Source organism: Dermacentor variabilis, chromosome 1, assembly GCF_050947875.1.
Source record: "Dermacentor variabilis isolate Ectoservices chromosome 1, ASM5094787v1, whole genome shotgun sequence".
NCBI classification, from domain to species: domain Eukaryota; kingdom Metazoa; phylum Arthropoda; class Arachnida; order Ixodida; family Ixodidae; genus Dermacentor; species Dermacentor variabilis.
This window is the reverse complement of record NC_134568.1, coordinates 119,234,302-119,259,523: the sequence shown is the minus strand read 5'-3', so window position 1 is coordinate 119,259,523 and position 25,222 is coordinate 119,234,302. Positions and strand designations below refer to the sequence as shown.

The window sequence follows — 25,222 nt, the reverse complement described above, 5'->3', positions numbered from 1 at the left end:
GAACTGGTACACGTACTTGGCAATGCCTTTTAGAAGATGAACAACTTTGTCCTATTCTGTCATCTCAGGATGCAGGGCCTTGCACACCTTGAGCACTTCCTCGATGTACGTTGTGCAGGTTTCACTGGGAACTTGAGCTCGCTGCATTAGTGTTTGCTCTGCATGCTTCTTTTTAGCTGGCAGATCTCTGGAGCATTTCTTGATTTCGGCTACAAACTTCTCCCACATTGTCAAGCTTAATTCGTGGTTTTCAAGCCACACAGACATGGTTCCCTTGAGGAAAAAGGCAACATTGTTAAGCTGGGTTTTGGCATTCCAGCCATTGAACTGACTCACTCATTTGGTAGAAACTGAGCCATCCACGTCTTCCGCAGTTTTTCTGAAGAAGGTTTATGGCTTGATGTAGAGCTGCCATGGGACGCTGGAAGAAGGTGTGGCAGGTTGCTCTTGTAAGGTATCTCTGGTGGCAGACCGGCAATTCGGTGACTTTGGTGAAGCTCCATGGATTGCGCCTCTGCAGTCGGTTCGTTGTCGTTCTTAGGTGGTTCCATTGTTTTACCCAGCACCTCCACTAAAACTGTTACGATGGGGTGCGTTTATTTAAAAATGAATTGATGAAAAGGGGAAAAGGGTTGCCGCGCTGACACCGAGCCGCTCCAAAGAAACCCATTTCGTGCTCCTTTTCTTCCATCCTTGTGCTCTCTTCCATCCTTGTGCTCTAGCTTAACAATATTGTGGTTTTGTCACGTAAAACCACAGAATTTAATAATTAGTGCTGTCCTGCATGCAAGCTGTTTTGGCAAGACATTAGCAGCACCCAGCCAGCAGCCGCGGTCAGGAAAGTCTAGGAGGGTTTGCAAAGAAAGCTTTGTTTTAAAAGTCTTGCAGTTGACGAAAGAAAAATTTGACTTGGTGCGAGGAACGAGTCTGGCACCATTACCTTTCCAGGGCATTCATTCTACTGACGCAGTCACTCTACTGACTTAGCAAACGACGAGCCAGCAGATGGTAGGGCAAGATTGAATTAATTGAAATCACAGGAATGCGATATACGTTTTCTTTTGCTGCATATTCTTCTGGGCTACCCATGATGTTCTGTGGAGTGACGTTTGGCGCATATGAGTCGCAGATTCCTCTTATTCAGTGGAAATGGGCAAGGTGAAGGAAGATTTATGAAAGGGAAAGGGGACATTCGCCTAAAAGTTGTGCAGACTTGCAAAGGGAACTCATGCAGATTGCAGAACTCATGTGGATATTGGGGGGTCAGTGTGAAGCCAGACCTGGCCTTATGTATTAGAGCCTGACAAGCTCTGGGAAGGTTTTCTGGTAGAGGAGGTCGAGGAGTTGTGATCACCTTCTTCAGCCTCTTCTTGCTCTGGATCTTTTCTTTTCAAATGCTCCTTGGGGTCTAGGCATGAAGGGGGGTTTAGATGGAAGAACAAGGATCCCTCTTCGCTGGCTGCAACCTCTCTTAATTTAATAAGCCAATTTTTGCTGACTTTATTTGGGAGCCTTACTTGCACTTCATTGGGATGGTGGCCCTTGCATGCTGTGGAACATGGATGAATGTAGTAGTGTCTCAACTGACAGTCCTAGCTGTGTGTGTGGTATGTGTGTGTGAGTGAGAGAGAAAATCGCAGTACCCTATACCCAAAGAGCTTTAAGCAGCATTCAGTCAGCGATGCTGCGATGGTGTAGAGGTAGACCATCCGCCTCGTGTGCAAGAGGACTGTGGTTCAAGTCCCGGCACCGTGCAATTTTCCACTGGTATAAAAAAAAGCACCCACTTGTTGATAAAATTGCATAAACAGGCCTGGAGTGCGACCTGATCCCGGTGACCAGAACTGGTAACACACTCCCTCACCAGAGCAGCTTTGGCCACCCTGGTGCAGTACTTGGCCACAACCTCCTATCTGAATACAACAATCAAACCCTGGCCCTCAGTCCCCAGCAGCTGCGAAGCAACTGACCACGGCGGCAGTCAGACCTGTGATGCAGCAGAGGGTGCTACAAATCTCTGGGTCTAGACAGGCAACCATTGGAATCTGAACCTGGCAACGTTAAACGCTAGAACGTTATGTAGTCAGGCGAGTCTAGCAGTGCTATTGGAGGAATTAACAGGCAGTAAATGGGATATAATAGGGCTTAGTGAGGTTACGAGGACAAAAGAAGCATATACAGTGATAAAAAGTGGGCACGTCCTGTGCTACCGAGGTTCAGCGGAGAGACGAGAACTAGTAGTCGGATTCCTGATTAATAAGGATATAGCTGGTAACATACAGGAATTCTATAGCATTAACGAGAGGGTGGCAGGTCTTGTTGTGAAACTTAATAAGAGGAACAAATTGAAGGTCGTACAGGTCTACGCCCCTACATCCAGTCATGATGACCACGAAGTCAAAAGCTTCTATGAAGACGTGGAATGGGCGATGGGTAAAGTCAAAACAAAATACACTATACTGATAGGCTATACTTCTGATACACTATACTATACTGGTACGGCTATACGGCTATACTATACTGATACACTATACTTCAATGCCAGGGCAGGCAAGAAGCAGGCTGGAGACAAGTCAGTGGGGCAATATGGCATAGGTTATAGGAATAGCAGGGGAGAGTTATTAATAGAGTTTGCAGAACGGAATAATATGCGGATAATGAATACCTTCTTCTGCAAGTGGGATAACCAAAAGTGGACGTGGAGGAGCCCGAATGGCGAGACTAGAAATGAAATAGACTTCATACTCTGCGCTAACCCTGGCATCCTACAAGATGTGGACGTGCTCGGCAAGGTGCACTGCAGTGACCATAGGATGGTAAGACCTCGAATTAGCCTAGACTTGAGGAATGAAAGGAAGAAACTAGTACATAAGAAGCCGATCAATGAGTTAGCAGTAAGAGGGAAAATGGAGGAATTCCGGATCAAGCTACAGAACAGGTATTCAGCTTTAACTCAGGAAGAGGACCTTAGTGTTGAAGCAATGAATGACAATCTTATGGCCATCATTAAAGAGTCTGCAATAGAAGTCGGTGGTAACTTTGTTAGACAGGATACCAGTAAGCTATCGCAGGCGACGAAAGATCTGATTAAGAAACGCCAATGTATGAAAGCCTCTAACCCTACAGCTAGAATAGAACTGGCAGAACTTTCCAAGTTAATCAACAAGCGTAAAATAGCTGACATAAGGAAGTATAATATGGATAGAATTGAACATGCTCTCAGGAACGGAGGAAACCTAAAAGCAGTGAAGAAGAAACTAGGAATTGGCAAGAATCAGATGTATGCGTTAAGAGACAAAGCCGGCAATATCATTACTAATATGGATGAGATAGTTCAAGTGGCTGAGGAGTTCTATATAGATTTATGCAGTACCAGTGGCACCCACGACGATAATGGAAGAGAAATAGCCTAGAGGAATTTGGCATCCCACAAGTAACGCCGGTAGGAGTAAAGAAAGCTTTGGGAGCTATGCAGAGGGGGAAGGCAGCTGGGGAGGATCAGGTAACAGCAGATTTGTTGAAGGATGGTGGGCACATTGTTCTAGAAAAACTGGCCATCCTGTATGCGCAATGCCTCATGACCTCGAGCGTACCGGAATCTTGGAAGAATGCCAACATAATCTTAATCCATAAGAAATGGGACACCAAAGACTTGGAAAATTATAGGCCGATCAGCTTACTGTCCGTTGTCTACAAGGTATTTACTAAGGTAATCGCAAATAGAATCAGGAACACCTTAGACTTCTGTCAACCAAAGGACCAGGGAGGATTTTGTAAAGGCTACTCAACAATAGACCATATTCACACTATCAATTAGGTGATAGAGAAATGTGTGGAATATAACCAACCCTTATATATAGCTTTCATTGATTACGAGAAAGCATTTGATTCAGTCGAAACCTCAGCAGTCATGCAGGCATTACAAAATCAGGGTGTAGACAAGCCTTATGTAAAGATACTGAAAGATATCTATAGCTGCTCCACAGCCACCGTGGTCCTCCATAAAGAAAGCAACAAAATCTCAATAAAGAAGGGCATCAGGCAGGGAGATACAATCTCTTCAATGCTATTCACAGCTTATTACAAGAGGTGTTCAGAGACCTTTGGGAAGAATTGGGGGTAAGAGTTAATGGAGAATACATTAGTTACTTGCGATTCGCTGATGATATTGCCTTGCTTAGTAACTCAGGGAACCAATCGCAATGCATGATCACTGACCTGGACAGGCAAAGCAGAAGGGTGGGTCTAAAAATTAATCTGCAGAAACAGTCTCGGAAGAGAACAGTAGTTTACGATAGGTAGCGAGGCACTGGTAGTGGTAAGGGAATACATCTACTTAGGGCAGGTAGTGACCGCGCATCCGAATCATGCGACTGAAATAATCAGAAGAATAAGAATGGGCTGGGGTGCATTTGGCAGGCGTTCTCAGATCATGACCAGCAGGTTGCCATTATCCCTCTAGAGAAAAGTGTGTAACAGCAGTACTCACCTACGAGGCAGAAACCTGGAGGCTTACGAAAAGGGTTCTACTTAAATTGAGGACGACACAACGAGCTATGGAAAGAAAAATGATGGGTGTAAAGTTAAGGGGGATAAGAAGAGAGCAGATTGGGTGAGGGGAACAAATGCGAGTTAATGACATCTTAGTTGAAATCAAGAAAAAGAAAGGGGGGGGGGCATGGCATGTAATGAGGAGGGAAGATAACCGGTGGTCATTAAGGGTTACGGACTGGATTCCAAGAGAATGGAAGCGTAGCAGGGGCAGCAGAAAGTTAGGTGGACAGATGAATTAAGGAGTTTTCAGGGACAATATGGCCACAATTAGCACATGACCGGGATAGTTGGAGAAGTATGGGAGTGGCTTTTGGCCCTGCAGTGGGTATAGCCAGGCTGATGATGATGATTATGATGAGTCGAAAAAGTTGGTTTTGCCGGAAGGGCAAAGCATCGATTGTGATAGCAAATTAGCAGACAGCTGTACGAAGCAAGTATAGTACTTTTATCAGCCGTATCAACTTGTAAACCTTCGCTTGCTAGCTGAATTAACAAGCATGGTGTCAGTGCACGCAGTAAGCATGTGCATATCACACTTGATGACCATGGACGCTCGCTGTCTAAACGCTGTTGTGAGGAAATGTGGCTGGAACAGCAGTGAACGAAGTGACCTTCATGCTATCACTTCAGCGCAAACTGAGCGCCAAGAACGCACAGCATGCACAAAGCTACAAGCCGCCGACTAACCTGGACTCTGCCCCCAGTGCAGATCACTCTCAAGATTCAGCCATGCAACTGCACGCAGCCGCTATATGCACAGTTGCAGTCAGAGCATAATGCCACTGCCCCCCCCCCTTCCTCCCCTCCCCTTGGTGCCTCGCATGTTGGGTGCCTCATGCGCAGCGGAAGACGGCCTGCTTCCTCCTCACTTTCCTCCCTTTTAAAGTGAGGGCAAGATTGAGCCGCAAGCGTCGGCTCCCTTCGCACGCTTTCAGTCGCACATACAGCGCAGGACACATGGCGACAGTGTTATCACCCTTGAACTTTATACGGAACATCATGGCGACATCAGAAATTTTCCTAGAGTGTCCATGTAATTGCTATCGCAATAAAACATTGCTCTCAAGTGACACCTGTGAGTCACTGCCTGAGGAACAATTTCCCACAATAATTTTCAAAAGCCGTGATGAAATATAACTATGCATGTTTGAAGTATGGTAAACAAGTTGATCCACAATCACTTGCATACTTCCTTTTGTACTTATGCACACACTGGCATGTGCTTAGCCTCTGTGGGCCTTCTGGGAGATGTGAGTGCTGCGGTGCCCAACTTTTCGTCAGTGGCTTTCATTGTTTTAATTTTTCTCAGCAAGTCTACACTCTTAACCAATATGGTTGCGCATGTTTTATTTGTCAGCATCACCAGCTTCTGTAAAGTTGGCAAAGTTCCGCTACAGGTTTTGCACCATTCACAACATGAGCAGGCTGTAATGGGAAAGGTTTGTTCTTTTGCTGCATAGTCTTCTGGGCTACCCATGATGTTCTGTGCAGTGACGTTTTGTGCATGTAAGCCACTGATTAAATGTCCTATTACAACATTTGTTGAATCAAGATGTCCAAGCCCAAGGCTTTACTGAAAGCTGTATGTAAGCTTGTTCAAAAATTGTTTCTTTCCAGACAGTGCACGTGTTCTGCATTGCTAAAATGTCAGTGGTATCAGTTGCATTGAAGAGTGAAGATTCCATCATGGACTGCTTGTCACAAGCCTTGAAGAATGACACGGGAGTAGAGGCTGCCGACCAGCTGTTACTCACTGAAAGTGGAAGAGTCGCAGACATCAAGTACATTAAGGACAACTGCAAGCGATTCCAGGTTTGGGAAAAAAATCCTTAGTCTTATCTCCTTACTCATGGGGCAAAGGTGTCAAATAACTGCACTGGCGTATTCGCAACTCAGCCTGTATATCAAACCTGAGTGTTTCAAACTGTTGTCTCTGTTTAACTGTAGTATCTGTTTAAACCTATGTGTAATAATATGGACACACTGTATGTCACTCTGAAAGCGAACACTCGCTTAATACTTCAATATGAGTATACTTGTTACAAAGTGTCTGAAGTTTACTTTTTATGCATAGATGTGTGCCTAACATGTCATTGGAAACACAACTTTTCTCACTCTCTAGGATGAACTTAAAAAACATATTTTATATTGACTTTATTACTAGTTAAGTGTTCCCCTTAAGATTGTACCATACTGAGCTCTTGCACATTTGGTATAGTAAAAATTGCACTGTGCTGCATACTAATAGGGCATGCCTCACCATGACCACTTCTGCTGTGAACTTCCTTCTTGAAAGGTTTTCTGTGGCAGAGCCTCATCAGCTTAGTGTTGCAATGAGCAGTACATATTTTATTTTTAGAGCATGAACATTAACTAGTGATAACATTGTTAAGGGATGGCCATTTTTATTGGCAAACATTGAGAACAAGTTACCAGAAGAATTATTTCATGGTATACTATATATTCTCGTATAAGGGCAGCAGTTCTTTTTTGCCCCCCGTGAGTTTGAGGCGAGCTTTTGTGGGTTTGTGGGTAGAAAAGTATCATGCCTGCTGCCATGTGCAACAACCTTGGGAGGCCTTTATTTTAGCTTCATTTGCCACCCCATTTGTTGTCAGTGGCATGTAACTGCGGAGCTAGACCAGCTGGAGTCTCATCCACTTCAAAAATGTGTTTTCAAGAAAAAACCACGGGCTCAAATGCAAGTTTGCACAATGAAAAAAAAAAAAGGGAGTTTTCACTTAAAACAATAATGCCCTCGCATGTTTCAGCCAGCATGGGAGCAATAAAAGCTCACTGCACAAGCGCATACAGTGCAAAGCCTGTGGGCAACACAACATACATACGTTGCACGAACACATACATGCAGTGCTACAGGACAAACTGTGGGGCGCTGGGATACGAATTTTGCCAATGCTTAGAGTTGATATTTGCAGAAACAACCAAACAGGAGACCGACGCGCCTCTGTTTCGTGCGGATATGGTGCTGTTAAAAGGTGAAGCCTTTCTCAGTTGCAGTCTTGGATGCCGCATTACGCGTAAGGTTGCTTGATGAAAATTTGCTCAGGTAATTATGCGAAACATTTATGGGATGCTTCAGTTTAACATCTTCATACACAAAAAGCACAAAAAGCCTCATATGCATACATGACAATGCACAGCTGTGTTAGAGTGAATGAATGATTTTTGTACATGTCTGATAACTCATTTCAATATATAACATCACACAAAAGACTAGGATGGATTGGAATCATGGCACACACCACTAGTGCTGGTGGTGTATGCCGTTCTTGCTATCTGTCCTGGTTTTTGTGTGCTATATATTGAAATGACAAATTACCGACTCGCCCAAATCACAGTTTTACTGATAATTCGGATCCCTTCGCAGCACAGTCACATGCCCCTGTTACTGTATAAGGATGTCTGAAATTTCAGATGCTGAAGCCCCTTGATGACGGATTTTTCAAACTATTTTGCTGTGGCGATTCATAATGGCACTGATCAAGACCACCACCACCGCCATTTTTATTATCTCACAGCCTGAAACCAGCACTCTCACTCACCGATCTGCTGGCAACTGTAGACAACCATAACCACCGTGGCCATTGTGTGCTTTACAATGCTAGGCTTAGCTGCTTCGATGTTTGCTACCAAGCTTCCAGCTGTTCGGTGCCCTGTTTTAAAGCGCAGCTCTTAGTCACTCATTCCTATGGCATAGGCAGCGGTGTAACCGAGCGAACGAGCACAGCAAAAGATGAAAGACGTGAGGAGGAAAGTGGATAGGAGGGTGCAGAGGAACCATGAGGCGGAAAGTGGAGGAGTGTATGGCGAACGCATGACAAGAAAAGCATAGTGCGGCGACGATGGTTACAAGATGGCGCCAGAGTAGCACGCGTCGTCTGGGAGGTTTGGCGGCAGCGGCTACTGTGAATTGTGCCCATGCGTCACCCACACACTGGATCTCGCGATCGAGGCAATTACAGCACACCTAGCTCCCTTTGCAGCGTGCCGCACGAGACAGATCGTCTGCGCCAGCCAATATATCGCGAAATTAAAACACGTGTAGAACTGTGCTCAAATTTCGCTTTAGGGGGTATCGTAATCATCGGTGAATTTTTTCATTGAAAGGATTTGCCCCTGTCAGCTATGGTGGCGACTGTGCCTTCATCACCCTCACCGGTGACTTCGAAGGGCCGAAAGCATGTCAACGGTCCAAGAAGCATTGCGAAGTACTGGTACCTAAAGTCAGCGTCGCCACAATACAGCAATGTTACGCGGTCAAGCATATGCAAATTATGGTGGTGAAGCATGCCATGAGTGGAAAGGGGCCACTGTCATAAAACATAGTATGTGTTCCTTAATCGTACGCACGCACCCACTGTCTCCTGTCACAGTATGAGTACTGAGACACTTAACAAGCATACTGGCAGGCCTTTAGAGCTATGTTGGAGGTGGCTGTAGTGATTTCAGCCCTTGAGGACTAAAAGGCATGCATTTGTTTTTTCAAACGTATTTGCGATTGCTAGGGAGTCCAAAAAATCCGATGTTGTTTGTAGAATGGCTGCATGGCGAGAAAGTGTGACTGCACACACCGTGGGGTGCTAGGAAAAAAATTTTGTGATGACACCGACAGTTAAGCCTATGAGCTTTCCACCAAAAGATTATCAACTTCAGTTACAACCAAAGAGGACACCTACACGCTTCTATGTACTGCATCAATAACCCAAAGTCATACCGCTACACATCCACACTAGGCAAGGTGCACTATTATGAAAAAGGGAGTGCGGCTGACGCAGAAATTTTTTTTTCCTGAAATATTTAGGCCTGAATTTAGTGGTGCGGCTCTTACACAAAAATATATGCGTCATTCTCTGTTATAATTTGTGCCAACAGCAGCTGTATGGATATTATGAGGCTGGGGACCTAGAGACCAAAAAAAAATTATTTTACAGCACTGCATTGCCACAATATGAGAAAATGATACACAGTCGCATGCTTTAATTTAGAAGGACACCAAAGGCAAATATTAAGTCAATGTGGACTGCTAAAATAAGATTCAAAAAACCTTGCAGCACTTCCTTCATGCCAAGAATAGACGTGGATCCAGATAAAATCTCAGTGGAAAGGGCCTGCATTACTCTAGCGCAATTCAAATCACCCGTCTCGAGCAAGGCAGTGTGACACTGCATACATCATCACCCTCCTCTATGGTCATCAGTGAGTGAAACAGCACCCAAGATCTGGCACTACGGTTTCTTGCATAAAATGTGAAAGTGCAACCAGAAACTGAGCAAGGTCATCACGTGGATGCTGCATTTACTGCTGCTTGCAGTTAGTATGACCTTTGCAAACCAGCAAAGGTGGTGCAGCACTATGCAATGCCGAAGCTACCACAACATGAGTACAGGCAGTGCAGGGTCGAGCAAGAACCAAGCCTTTTGACCACCTTTGTCGCAGTAAAGGGTAACGTCAATGAGTTTATATATAATATAAAGAAACAAATAGAAATCGATAAGCACCATTTTCCTTGTTCTTATAATACGATGAAAGGATCTTGTTATTGTTAGTGGTTAAGTACTAGTGAAAGACCTATAGTGAGGCGTAACATCAGTGGGCTAGTACTGGTATTTTCTGGTAGTCTCAAATCTTGTTTTGCATTTACCGCAATTGTTTACTAAAGTTCTGTTCTCAGTAATAGTGATGCCTTAGACCTTTTCAAGCATTAATTTGTCAATATAGCTCAACTTAATATTTCGCATCAGTGTCCCTTTAGTCTCCCCTTGAACTACTAAGTCACCCAATAAATGTGTTATGCAATTGAAATAGACAATGCAGTACATTCTTGTGGAGTTCCTTGTAACAAAGCACATATCAGGTGCATTAAGTTGAAATGATGGTGATTCTCTTGTCCCTCTGCATGTTTTTTTCTGTGTCATGTGTTCACATGTATAACAAATTGTTTGAGCACTCGTATTCAGAGTGAGCAAGGCTTTTGGAACTCAGTTGTTTTTATACCTCATAGTTGGTTCTATACTTTTCTGTTACATTCCATCAACCTGGCCAGACAGCATTCTGTCAGATCTTGAGATTGCAAATTGGTTCTATGTCATAGGATTCTAAAATATTATGAGAGGCCTTCAAACTTGTGCAATCTAGTGGCATTGAGGTTAAGCTAAGATGTTGCTCATCATTTAATTGGGTGCTCTAGGATTCAGAACTGAAGACATCTAATGCACTACATTTATCAAATTTGCAGGATGCTAATTTCCTAAAACAGCTTTCTCTCTCTTGCTTATTAAACTGTAAATTTTTTGTTATGGCCATTCCCAGCTTTTTCATTATTCCCACCCCTCACTTTAATTTTTCCTTTCTTTCTTCCTTTTTTTTTGCATTTTTTACTCTGTGCAGGAAGCTGGAGAGGTGATGCTTTACCTTATTGACACTTCTGGCCATACCGACAAGGATGAAGAGTCACTTTGGCTTCAACAGTTACAAGAGTGCACAACTCGGCTCTCAGACAGTCGCACCTACTTGAAGAGTATTGAGATCAGGCGGGAGTGGGCTTTAGCAACTTACACTGTGCGCCAGTCAGTGCACACATTTCAGAATGTTCCACGTGCCTTCCGCAGCTTCCAGTGAGCATTATTCTTTCTTATTTTTCCCCTGCCTTCCAGGTACTGTACAAGAACCACATGCTTGAGCAACTGTGGAATAATGTAACAGTTGCTAAGGGTTTGAATTTAAACTCAAGTACAACTTCATTAGAAGAAATTGCAGTGGATTTTGAAGAATTGTAAACCCGCATTTAATAATGGTAACACATTTAAAGGCTTGGCTGGCATATTGCTTTAAATATGAAATGCTGCCTTCCCCCATTTAGGCTAGTTTGAAGGTGAAAATCTGTAGCCCATTTAATGTAATTTAGAATTTAAAAATGTAATTTAGAAAAGTGAATGTAATCTATTGGAAGCCAACACCATTGACTTTTACCAATCATCTGAGTAAGAGAAAGCTGCTTGGTGAAAACACAGAGGGTGCGTGGTAAGCCTGCACCACAGCACAGCACAGCACACAGGTCTGACCTGTTTGCCATGCCACCTAAGACAATTTTGAATGTAAATTGTCTTGAATAAAGAGGGATGAAGAACCTGACAGCTTTGTATGCTCACCAGTTAGGTGCAGCCCAAATGCATACAGTAGCATATTTTCCATAGTGATGTCACATATACCGAAGCAGTCTTGAAAAGCCATGTCATGCGTTCATGTGTCTGGGAGACAACTGCAAGTACTAGTAAGACTTTGTAGATATAGGCAGTGTTGGTAGCATTTGGAGCATGTTAAAATAGTGTTTTTGTGTAAATGACAAAGGAGAATAGAGACCAAATTTAAATTAAAAAACTTCAGTCTAATACTTGTGTTCCACAGGTGCTCGTGAACTCCCTTCAACTTTAGAGCGAGCGAGAGTTTGACAACAAGGGAGTTGTAGTCATGTCACTAGCGAGTTTTTCACAAAAGCTGCCAGAGACACTTTAGGCACTGTTCGTTTTATGTACGCACACAAAAATTTCAGGTCTAATTGTTCCTAACACTATTTTACTGAAACTTGTTTCAATAAAAATTTCTTTTAAAAATTTTTAGCGGAAAGTAAAATGCACTCAATAAGCATAGCAACCCCTACAGTGATGCTAGCAACCATATGCTTACCTGGGTATTTTTGTATACTGTGGCACAGCCACTGATCTTTGCTGTTCTTGCTGTAATAGTGTGGCCTGACCACAACATTATGTTCCCAGTCATATTGTGCATACTTGCAAAGCACAACGGGACATGCTCAACCTAAGCAAGGGAAGGATGGATCTGTTTGTACAATTGATGGGCACTCTGGATCAATAGTATAGGGAAGCAGTAAGCATAAATGTGATCAAGCATTGCTTGAACTGTTCTGTAATGGAGCCAGAATCGTTGCACTTGCAAGCAAGAGTGAATTACAGACAAATTAAAATTAGCATTTCACTTATATGTCGAGCACTGTGGGAATAAGACTACTCACTTCAGCCTCCGAGGGATATTGCCGAAGTCCCTTCACCAGTAGCTCCATTAAACTTTCTTAGCAGGAGGGTGACACTAAGTGCATGTACCTCGAAATAAAGGTGAGAGTTAAAACAAGTTCAAGGGTGCTCATTTGAAATGGACATAACACTTATATGGCAGTGAGCATAAGCACAATATTGGTTCCTTTGTTGAACATCATTAGTTTACATTTTCTAGGTCTTGTACTATGTGAGAATTTATATGCAGCGTGTCCCAGCTAACTTTCCCAAGGTTTCTAAAATATGCTGAAGAACCTGAGAAGGGCGTGACAAAATGCATGTTCTTGGCTGTTGTATGGAGCAAGTTACAGTATTTCTTGTATTCTACTGAATTGCACAAACACTTGAGAATAATTAACCAACTACACAAGTATTAACTAAAGGGCAAAACTTGCAATGAGAAAGTTGTAAAGCATTCTAAGAAACATTTGATTCTATAGCTTCCACCTTCCAACCTGTTAAATAATAATTTTTCTGCATCGTAAAGAAATCCCGTAAAATATTAAAGAAAGGTGCATGACATGCCCACTTGTGTGCCACGATTGCAGTGCTCTCAAACGTGTCATGTATGAACAAACAGTGCATTTAACCTGGTGTGCTGCCTGATCTGCTTATCGCTATCATGAACCACCACAAAGAAAGCATATCACTGGCGTAAATCGCGCAGTCAACACCTCCATCTCTGCCCTGTCACTTTTCTAAGCAGCAGCATGCACTATTCGTTCATACGTAACACATTTGAGAGTATTGCAATGGCAGTGCGCAAGTGGACATGTCACATGCTTTTTTTATATATATTTCACTGGCTTTCTTTAGGATGCAGAAAAAGTTATTACGTAACAAGTAAGAAGTTCGAAGCTTCTTAATTAGATGCTTCCTAGAGCAGTCTACAACTTTCTTATTGGAAGTTTTGCGTTAAATTCAATTGTTGCAAAGTTATATTTCATCTTCGAATGAGTATATTTTGTCCAGGGCCCTTTTTATTGGAGGGGTGAAGTCCTTATGGTCATCAATTTCATGGAGTTTCTTTTGCTCTGTATACGTTTATGTGCAATTGGGGCTGTGTCATGTGGCCTCACTGTCTGCGAGTGACACCTTCAGTTTGGTCAGTGCAGAGTGTCAAAGTGGGCTAATGAGAGTGGTTTTAGGCTGAATCTTCAGAAAAACTGCACCCCTTTTACAAAGAAGACGGGCATGGTACCGGAGCCCAGTGGAAAGCTGCATGGACAGTGCATATGTCAGAGCGCGGAGCGCAAGTTTTTAGGCATCATAGTTGGCTCAAAACTGTCCTTCATACCCCACATCGGGTGTCTTGGGAACAGGTGCCTAAAAACAGTGGAACATTCTTAGGATTCTGTCATGTATTGCATGGGGTGGTGACACGAAGTGGCTCACTAATGTGTGCAAGAGCCTCCTACATGCACGCTTGGACTGCGGTGCCATAGTTCACCAGTTTGCTACTCCGAATGCCTTGAAGATGCTGGATCCTGTTCGCCATTTGGGCATCTGCCTGGCCACAGGCGCCTTTCAAGTCCAATACGAAGTCTATATCTATAATTGAATAAATGTTCACTCCATCTGCAAAGAACATACGTCAGCTTCACATATTTTCTCAAAGTACATGCCAGCCATGAACATCCTTGTTACGTTACTATTAACAATTGGATGTGCACTGTGCTTTTGTATAACAAACCCACAGTGAGACAGCCTTTTTCACAACGTGCTTGTGGATGCTTCGCGAAGAAATAGATGTATCACTTATCGAACACCACCCAATGTCTCCAGTGAAGCTGCTACCACCGTGGCCATGCCAGTATAATGTGGCACATCATTAGTCAATGTCACAAAAAATGTTCCAGAGGCACACATTCGAATGTATATTTTAGAACTTCAGTTGAAGTACTCTTGCCCTGAATTTTACACCGACATTTCCAAGTCACATGCCGGCATGTCTTTTGCAGCTTTCAGTCCATCCTTCTCGGAATCTGACGTAATGTACCCCCAAACAAATATCTTTACTTCTAAGGCCTATGCAGTACTGTCAGTGGCAAAACACATTAACAGATTGAAACTACAAAAAAACAGTATTTACAGAATCCTTAAAGGGCCCCTCACCAGGTCTGGCCATTTTGAGCTGACAAGCGCAGAGCATACAGTGCGCGCTAACGATCGTGTTTGCAAAGAATTGCATCGCTACGCGCCGCGGAAAGGTCTGAAATTTCAATCCGAACTCTGTATTCTCTTTCCCTCGTGGCGGCCACGCTCCAAGCCGGGCGGTGACATGCTCGTGTCTTTGCGCTTACATACTCGTGTTCACAGAGTGACATTGCTCGTGGTGACACGTGACTTCGAGAATTATTCAAGGCAACATCTGTTATTTATGTGATCTGTTGCTTGAATTGACGAATCGAAGTTTAGAGAAATAATAAAACACACAAACGTAATGTCTGTGTGTTTTTTGTTTTACTTCACACCGAAGCAAGAGAGATGTACTTCCGCTTCATCTGCTTGTCATGGTCGTGCAGTCATGTGCGCAGGTACCAAAACTGTGCCATTTTCTACCGTGTTCCAGTGTGTGATCATGCTCTGCAATCCGCTTGTATCCTCAGTATTCATGTAGCAATGAATTATACTGTCATGTGTCCTTATGCACAGTGTGCAAAGGGCACATGACACAGGACACAAGGACATGACGTTTCGTGCGCTGCATGAAACGAGACATCACAACAGCTTGTGCGCAACGCCGTCAGCTAGCGTGTGCAGTGCCGGGGAAAAAAAGAGAAAAACAAGGAGACGAGAAAAAAAAAAAGACGTGACGGCCATGACGTATGCGTCATGGGCCGTCATGCAATCCTCGAGGTCTGGTATGGGAGAACGCAGGGAAGGAATTTCGCTTGCGGAGGCTAGGCAAGTCTAGTGGAGAGATTGTTTCGCTATGCATTGGAGCTCGCCTTCTGAAATCAAGGGTTCACGGCACTGAAATATTTCTATCTCGGCTATTAATGAGCCAGTTTGAAAAAAAATTTTGCGGCAGAACGTTCCCTAGAGGACACATAACAACTTCCAGCATTTGTCAAAAATTTGCTATGGGGCCTGGTGAGGGGCCCTTTAAGTGTTGTGAAAGCTTTGAAGTCTTCAGCAGCACAAAAATCCTGTAATTACTAACGTTCTGAAGGCAAGCAGAATGCAAGAACTTCAAGGTGCTTAGATTGCAAGAATGCCAGGTGTTTAAAATTCAGTACAATCCTACTGCGTTCCCTTGTAGCTCAGATGCAGCTTTGTGACGTAGGATTCAGGCAATCAGCTAGAACAATTTCGTAGAATATGTTGTCAAATTCAGATTTGACTGCAGGTCCTTGTGCCATGTCTCAGCAGTGACTGCTAGTAGCAAAGGACTTCTTTACATTAGAGAGGTACTGAATATATAACATGCTTTTTCAACAGGGCGCACTTGAGCTCAGAGATTCCTGCACTGCAGAAGGCATTGTCAAGCATTCATGTCGACGTGAACAAGCTCACAGCAATGATGAAAGTTGTGCATGAAAGGCAAGTCACTTTGTCCTTGGTGGCGTTGCTTCTCACCTGAATGCTGAGAAGCAACAAGTAAATATGATAAGGGAAAGAAGTGAAAACTCGGGAGAGAAAATTGTCAAAAAAAAGTGTGACATTTCTTGAAACATGTCTTTAACAGATTGCTGCCTGTTCGTCATTGTTCATGGTTGGCTGTCATTTACAGCTTAAGCAACTTTTCAATTTGCAGGGATTTGGTTCTCAGCCTGCTCCTTTTTTTTCATTGTAATAAATTAACTACCACCTGGCACTTCATTTGTGTATGCCTGTACCAGTTGTTCATTTCTGTGTTCGTGCCTATGGCCAAGACCAGACCTTAGTAAAACTTGAATCTAAAAGCTGATGATCACACTGTCTAATGAAGTGCAGGTTCACTATTATACTCTTAAGTGCACTGAAATTATTTTTCAATTAATTTTCAGTTTCTTTTTTTTTTACTTGAACTTATTTGTGATAGCCTTGTGTTGTATGAGTGTGCTGTTGCTGCCTTTTTACTATACTTGCATTCATGCTCTCATACTTTGCTTATTTAGAAAACAGCACTCTTGTACCAATGGCATCTCTCATGGCCTAGATGTTGCCTTGGGCCTATTATTGCGATAGCAATTATGTGAACACTCTGGGTGCACATCTGCCATAGTCATCGCTGTCGCCATTGCCTTGATGTTCCGTATAAAGACCAAGGGTGATAACATCGTCCCCGCGTGCCACATGCGGTATGTGCGAGAAAGCTTACAAGGGCGAGCCAACGATGGCGGCTGTTGCATATGGCACAGCGACCATACTTGAAAGCTATCTGTGATGGGGACGGAGTCTGTGTGTAGGTGCACTGACGGCCTAGCTTCGTGTGCGCTGTGTTCTCACCGCTTAGTTCATGTAGGGGCAAGAGGTAGCATGAAGACGTAAATTCGCTCCCTTCTGCTGCCGCGTTTCCTCACCCCAGCATTGTGACAGTGAGCTTCTGTGTTCATCAAGTGAGATGTGTTCATGTTTACTTGTGCGTGCATGACATCATGCTTGTTAATTTAGTTAGTGAGCAAATGTTTACAAGTTTACATGGCCAATAAAACTAGTATCCTTACTTTGTATAGCTGTCTACTAATTTGCTATCGCAATCGATGCTTTGATTTTGGGTGAAACTACGACTTTTTCAATCAGTCAATCAATGCCCAAGCCTTTAAGACACTCTTTTGATTATCATTCAGTGTAGTGTCTGCATGCATGTGCACTCACATAAGCATGCTGGAGAGAGGTCAGGCTTTTCTTACTGTACCAGCTACATGCTTAATACACCCGATAGTGCTTCATCCCTGTGCTGCATTATTCTTGAGCTATGCCAATCTTAAGGATGACATCAGTGCTTAGATTCAGTTGTCCGGTACCCTGAATGCGGAACAAAATATAGGAATGCATATCATTAGTGCAAAGTTGACCTTACATGCTTGAACTAATAAAACAGGCATCATTCAAATGGTAGGAAGTTGTATCTTCAAGTCTCTCTCTCTCTCTCTCTCTCTCTCTCTCTCTCTCTCCATATATATATATATATATATATATATATATATATATATATATATATATATCCTTTTTATTACCACTCCCCCCTCCTCCCTAACCAATATCATTTTTACACTGCCTTGACATGCGACTTTCTAGTTTGCTTATATTTACATATGAATGTTGCTAACAGCCTAAAGTCTTTTTTTCACCAAGCCTAAAAACCATGCAAAATTTAAATCACTCTTCTGTCATTCTTTTTTAGCTATACTACAGATGTGGAATGCCTACAGGATTGGAAGAAAAGCAAAGGTCAGTCAAAGCCATGGAGGTTTTACTTCAGGTTAAGAGAGTCTGTTAGTCAAACTATAAATCATTCCCATCCTGAAAGTTATTATGCATCTTTTCAGGTGAGTTGTACAGCTGTCAATTATATGAATGATCATTGAACCCAATTCTCACAAGCAGACTCATTAAGAAATTGGTTTTGGACATAGTAAATAAACCCCTTGGTTTGCTAGCTCACATTTATCTCCAACATATGAGCCAAATTGTACACCTTTGTGATGTAGCATACCACCCTCAATTTCACTCAAATGGCTGCTTTGCCCATCCTTGCATACTTAAATACCTGCCATATTTTATGTACTGTTCTGGCATTGTGCACAGCATGGCAGCTTATTGGCCAGTTATGCCACGTTCCTTTGCACATATTGACCAGTAATTTCCAGCTGACAAACAGGGAGCAAGGTGGCATAGTGTGGCACAGAAAGCATAGAAAGTGCATGCAAGAGAACAAAAAGGCAAACCATAGCAACACACCCTGCCATGAAATGTGTGTGTAATTCTGAATGATACCAAGATAATCAGACATTCAGCCCAGTAGGACAAGTATTGACAAGCTTTGTTGGCAGGTAACTACATAATTATAAATGCCAATAGCATTCTTCAAAGTGCTCTGATGTTACTCTGCATATTTAGAGGCACCATTTTAATCTCGTGAGAAGTGAACAAGGTCATGGATTTCTGCATCGGCTTCTCTGCTGCAGTGGGAGCTCTCTGTCTTCTTTTATTGCAGCAAGCTTTAGCTTTCACTATGCCACACAGTTATAGTGTGAAAGGAACGGCGAGAGGGAGAAGCAAAATCAACATCCACATGCAAGCCAGTGCTGGCAGAGTGGCAGAGATAACTTGAACAAGCACCATCAAATTGTAGGTCATGCGAGAAGTTAAAAGGAAAGTCTAGCAAGAGTGACACAACAATGGGTGCATTTTATGAAGAATGAAGAGAGAAGAAAAGCTTTGAGGATCATATTTTATTCATCATAGCTCTGTTGAGGCAAATAAATCTTGGGAGATTCTTTTAGGAGCAGATTTTCGTAGTCATGTATGCCCGTTCATGCCAAAGCCATTTTTCAACTTCATTTAAAGGTATTTCAGGACCAAGTTACAGTGATTTTTAACTCTGCTGTATTGTTATTCTGCACAGCTGCTGATAGTCAGAAGGAATGCATTCTGTGGATAGCTGCAGAGTTTTACTGAGCCGTGGTTCTGATAGCATTCCAGGCTCCACCTAGTGGCTACCCTAGCCAATCCAAATTAATAGTCAATGTCTGTTCCTGGTTTGGCACATATCAATGGCTCAGTTTTCATCATAGTGCTCATTGCTTAGCTGCTTTGTGTACAAATTGACCTAGCATTTTCAGTTGCCATTCCACTTTACCTTTTTTTTTTTACCACTAGAGCTAAAGACCAACCAGAACAAATTAGTTTGCTTTGACACTACGGACTGTTCATTCCTCAGAATTTGGACCATTGCAATTTATTTTAGGCACCTGTTATTTGATCTTTCCGTTGAGTGTGGGAGTTGGCCAACGTTGAGGTGCACTTTGAGAATGGATGGTTTATTTACATTACGTACAAGACTTGGAAACAAGTAAAATAACTGTAAAAAGTCATTGGCGGCCGGCAGCAAATCGTACGCTGCGGCCAGTGGCAAGAAGAATGTCTCTCCCTTTCTGATGATTCTCTGGCTTATAACCCCTTCAGTCTTTCGGGGTCATGTCATTTTCAGCCAATCATTGAGCCCGTGCAGGTGTCGTCATTTTCATCCAATCGTAGGGCCCGTGCAAGTGGCGTCATGTTCGGCCAATGGGGCAATGGGCTCTACCCTCCAATGGCCGCATCCGTCCGGCATTGCCTCCCCACCTGGTCATCCTTGAACGACCTTCCAGTGCTGGAAAGCAGCTTTTCTCGGGACTAAGGTCAACTACCTCGAAAGTGCCGACCTCCATGTACACTTTCAGGAAGCGTCACACACGGGGGGGAGGCAAAATCTCCAAGTTCGACCAATGCCTCCTTTACTAGACGCCTGCCGCGTGAGCCGAGAAGCTGGTTTATGCCCCTCTCCTCTTTACTCTTCCCCACCCAGGTCGGCTGCGAGCGCTAGCTGCGGTGGCCGCTGCATACCTAAATCACGCAGCCCTGCCTCCGAGATTTTAACGCCGTCTTTTGCGATCCCGCGGTCTCTCGTCAAGCCATTGGTCGAGCGCGCGCCAGCCTAGTAATCGTCACTTCCTCTGCAACAGGAAGTGTGCCGGCTGCGAGCGCCATCTCTCCGCGACTACCCTGAACTGCGGGAACCTCCGCTCCAATGGGAAGACTAGCGATGCGGCAGGCATCTAGTAAAGGAGGCATTGGTTCGACACACGAGGATGGGATAGCCAGCCTGTCTGGCGTGTGCGCTAGCATAGTTGATGCACGCTGGCGCACCATAATTGGTATGCGTCGGCGAGTGGTTGCACTTGGAGAACTTGACCGATGCTGATTAATGGTCCGTATCTAGCACTGTGTTCTCTTTCTTTTGCTAGTGCTATTATAAACAGCTCTGGTTCCACCACCACAGTGTCTGTGATAAGTGACTAAATAATTCTCTATTGTTTATATTGCTTGTGCAATTGACACTGCACAATGAATATTATATATCCGACTGTGGCACTTTTAGACATATTATAAATCGCTTCAGTGCTCCATATCAAGTTTAGTGTGCTTTTCTGATGTTTCTACAGGTGGATCTTCGACTGATACAGGCAGCTTGCTTAAACAATGGTGTGTTTGTGATGAGCTGCTCAGTGATGTTTACAACCAGGTATGTCGGTTTGATTTTAAATTAAACAGACTTGAAGCAGAGCATGCCTTTGCCCCATATTCAGAGAGAAGAGCTTGAAAGGATACTGCCTTAAGTATCCAGTAAGTCTATAGTACATTATAATTATCACATGGTACTATTTCTGTAAGTTATATAGTTTTAAAATTAATTATGAGAGGTATTATTTGGCCCACATCTTCAATATTAATGTGTTAATTACTATTCATACTTCTTGTTTGTGTAACTTCCTTCCAAGCTTTCACGTATTCTGGGGGGAAAACAAGCGTGGATGCTGATTTGTACCAGTAATTACAGGGTTTGTGTGCTCTTCTAGATACATTGCTTCTTATTTACCTGGTGTCTTAGATGTAAAAAGTCCAGTTTATGGGAAAATGATTGCTTATCTACTGTATGTGCTGTGAAAAATTTTTGTGGAGAGCTTGTCATCCTCCTCCCGAACGTAATGAAAGTTTGATTAATATTTAATTTCTAACATTGTTGCTTATAAAAGTGAAATCCAAGATATTGTTAGACATCAGTGTTACCTATGGCGTCTCATGCATTGTTTTAGAGGGGGTTCACTTGCAGAAAGGCAGAAAGATTAGCCCGTGCCAGCTTACCCTGACCTGCTGCTCTGCTTTTGGAAAGAGGGACTTGGAAGGAAAAGAGTGATATATTCCCTATGCTGAGAGCTATGTCAAGCAGCACCTCTGTGTTGGCTGTGTAAGAGTTGCCTGTCCACAGTCAAGTGCATTCCACACTCACAACTCACAACCCGCTGTGGTTGCTCAGTGGCTATGGTGTTTGGCTGCTGAGCACGAGGTCCCGGGACCGAATCCCGGCCACGGCGGCCGCATTTCGATGGGGGCGAAATGCGAAAACACCCGTGTACTTAGATTTAGGTGCACGTTAAATAGCACCAGGTGGTAGAAATTTCCGGAGTCCTCCACTACGGCGTGCCTCATAATCAGAAAGTGGTTTTGGCACGTAAAAGCTCATAATTTATTTTTATACACTTTACTCACAGAGTTAAAAATCCAAGTCTGATTTTTTTTTTAATCATGAAGATGCTATGACATATAATTAGTTAAGAATCCCAGCACATCTATGCTGGCATGCTAGGGCAAGACCACATTTTAGGGAGTGGTATAGTGGGGTAGTACTCCAGAATAAATGCCTTCAGATCGTCAACTTCCTTTGACTTGCTTTAGGTATCTGTGTTAATGACGATAAATGTTCGCAACATTTTATATTGTCTTAGTTGTTCCTTAAATCGCTCTGGTTTTTATCGCGGGAACCTTGGCATTCTTTTCACATTTCCAAGCACATTTTTGACTGATCTTGCCATGACTAGTGTAACCTTTTCATGATTTTTGCAGTTATGCCTGTAGTTTTCCCCAAGTTTATTGTGTGCATTGAAGGTTCTTACAGAAACATCTGATTTTGTGTTTGTAAAATTTTTTTTACTTCAGTTTTATGTCCTTAATGTTAAAATTGTACTTGTCTTGGTGCCTCTTTTTGTTCTTATATAATTTAGTCTTTAAAAAATTGATAAAATAATACCATGCATGCCTTTAATGGTTGATGAGACATTGCTCTTTGCACACTACAAAATTCATCCCGAGGAACAGGTTCATTTGTGCTATAAACAGTTTGATCAAACTGCCTACCTTTGTTCTTGAGGTAATCCATTTTGTCTGCAAGATTTATTTTACTGCAACCAAGTTTACTGAGATGGTCTTTAAAACTTTTTGTTCTAACATTCAGCTGCATTAGGGTGTCTATCTTGGCATTCAGTAACCACCGGTGGCCCGTTAATTTTCTTGTTATTCTTCCTAGCACTCATGCCGACTGCCATTTTAATGCAAAAAAGGGGTAAGGTGTGCAGACATGGACATAAGAGAAGAGAAGTGGACAACATGAACGCCTTTATTGCATTATGAATCCTTACCAACTAGCTCAGCTTTCTGTCATTCTAAAAATGCCATTTTAACAAGCCTTCTTCCATTTTATGACCAAGATTTATTGGCGACCAAACACTGGCAACCAAGAAGAGACTTTTCCAAAATGAAAGTGTAATCAAAAACAGATGTCCATGTTTGTCACAGCACTGCTATGAACACATTGTCACTACTGTTACATTTGCCATTGTGTATCCCCACCTGTATCAAGAAGGAGATATGAATCTTGAGCGACACACTCAAAATTGCAAAACTCTGTTCAATGACGAAGTTCATTGTGGTGTCAGTTTGAAAGTTTCTTGCTGCCAGTGATGTTGCAAGTGCTGGAGTGTTTATACTTTGGGAAAGGTGAAGAGGGTGGCCACAGGCTTTCTGTGTAGACCAGTAGCTGGTCTTCCATGCAAGTGATGACTTCTCTTTTGTCTCCCCCTTTAAACATATGCTTGAGGTGCCATCTGCATTCAAGAAACAAACACTGAAGTGACGGTCATTGTGGACAGTATGGTGGCTGACTGAAAGTATTCCAACCAAGGCCTCTAGCAGGAATATAAAAGGATTTGTAAGCAGCGTGCTTGATCGCTGTATCACCATCACGTGACCAGAGCACAGAATTGTTCAGTTTATTTATGTGTTAAATTGTGGCCAAGTTCCTAGCAGAAGTGCTTTGATTTTTTACAACGGTCAGCTTGTACTGGGGCATTGTTGTTAAAGTCTGACCTTTCTTTTTCAAGCGTAAAAAAGTCGAGTACTGCTTCAACAAGTTCAACAAGCTGTGCACCATCCTTGAAGAGAGCCAGAGGACCCCGTATGGCCAGAGCACACCATTGGAAATTCTTGATGACATGTGAGCTTGCATTTATGAGAAGCATTCTCGTTTCTTCTGCTTTTTGTGTTTCTTTGTTCAGGAAAGAAAAATTGTTTTTTTTTTCTTTCACCAGAATGGCTCGAATGTTGCAACTTTACGAGAAAGGCAAACAGAAAAGAGGTATGTTGTATAAATCACTTCTTATGTATGAATAGAAAAAAAAAGGAATGCACACATTACTTTTCGAAGAGAAAGGTGGTTAACCGAGGGGCCCAATTTTTATTACCCATATCATGAGAAGCCAACAAAGACACCAAGGACAACACAGGGGAAAATATTTGTACTTAATAACTGAAATAAATGATAAATTAAGGGAAATGAAAGTGGATGAAAAAGCAACTTGCTGCAGGTGGAGAATGATCCCATGTCTTGGCATTACACGCCAACAAACAGACACCAAGGACAACACAGGGGAAATTACTTGTACTTACTAATTAAAGAAATGATCAATTAATGGAAATGAAAGTAGATGAAAAAACAACTTGCCGCAGTTGGGGAACGATCCCACATCTTCGCATTATGCTCGTAATGTGAAGACGTGGGATCGTTACGAAGACGTGGAATCGTTTCCCACCTGCGGCAAGTTGTTTTTTCATCCAATTTCATTTTCATTAATTTATCATTTCTTTAATTAGTAAGTACAAGTAATTTCCCCTGTGTTGTCCTTGGTGTCTGTTTGTTGGTGTGTAATACAAAGACGTGGGATCGTTCCCCACATGCGACAAGTTGTGCTTTCATCCACTTTCATTCCATTAATTTATCATATCTTTAATTCAATTAGTAAGTACAAGTAATTTCCCCTGTATTGTCCTTGGTGTCTTTGTTTGTTGGCTTCACATTACTTTTCATGGCTTAGTTTTAATGCTAAATTTAGTTGTTGTTTTTAAAGGTTCCTTATAAAAACTTTTTTTTTTATTTTGTCGCTACTGGAAGGATTAAAATGAAATTGGCATCTTTAACATTACCATTGTGAAAAAGGCATGCATGTGTGTATATGAATGTGTTAATGCAGTTTTTGATCTCAATTATGATAGAAGACCTTGTTGTGCTTATTGCAAATTACACTTCTTTTCTGCCTTCAGTAATGGTTGCCTGTAAAGCTTGTGCAGTTGCTGAATTATGAAGTTCATCTGTGACATCAAGCAAACTGTGCAGCACAAGCTAGTGCTCATATGGCCTTTACTGTCATTGCAGATTATGACAGTGTGTCCAACACCTGCACGAATATGTGCGAAGCTATTCGGGAACTTGACCAAGAACAGGAGCGTGTACTGAAGCATGTCAGCCCTTATATGAGGTTTGTCACTTGAGAACACAGTATCTTTCCCTTCCTTTTCTATTGTTTTAAAGGGACAGTAAATGTAAATATCAAGCCATGCTAAAGTTAATAGTGCCTCCGAGGTGTTGAAGGCATTACTTTTACCAAGAAATGAACTCCCGTAAATATAAAACAGGATTGGCACCACCACTGTGAAAAATGTCAGGGACCAGCTTCATTGACTTGACTTGGTAAATTATAGTCAACCACTAATAATAC

General features: G+C 42.6%; 1 protein-coding gene across 2 annotated transcripts in view; it reads left to right on the top strand.

Annotated features, from left to right (window-relative positions):
- LOC142583757 (inhibitor of nuclear factor kappa-B kinase subunit alpha-like) overlaps positions 1 to 25,222 on the top strand; it is a 114,442-nt gene that overhangs the window by 48,031 nt on the left and 41,189 nt on the right. For both annotated transcript variants that reach the window (XM_075694237.1, XM_075694238.1), the window contains exons 9-16: positions 6,172 to 6,366; positions 10,963 to 11,189; positions 16,089 to 16,190; positions 17,977 to 18,023; positions 20,780 to 20,859; positions 23,552 to 23,664; positions 23,759 to 23,805; positions 24,880 to 24,982. In XM_075694237.1, coding sequence (XP_075550352.1) covers positions 6,172 to 6,366; positions 10,963 to 11,189; positions 16,089 to 16,190; positions 17,977 to 18,023; positions 20,780 to 20,859; positions 23,552 to 23,664; positions 23,759 to 23,805; positions 24,880 to 24,982 — 914 coding nt within the window. The remainder of the gene's footprint in view (positions 1 to 6,171; positions 6,367 to 10,962; positions 11,190 to 16,088; positions 16,191 to 17,976; positions 18,024 to 20,779; positions 20,860 to 23,551; positions 23,665 to 23,758; positions 23,806 to 24,879; positions 24,983 to 25,222) is intronic.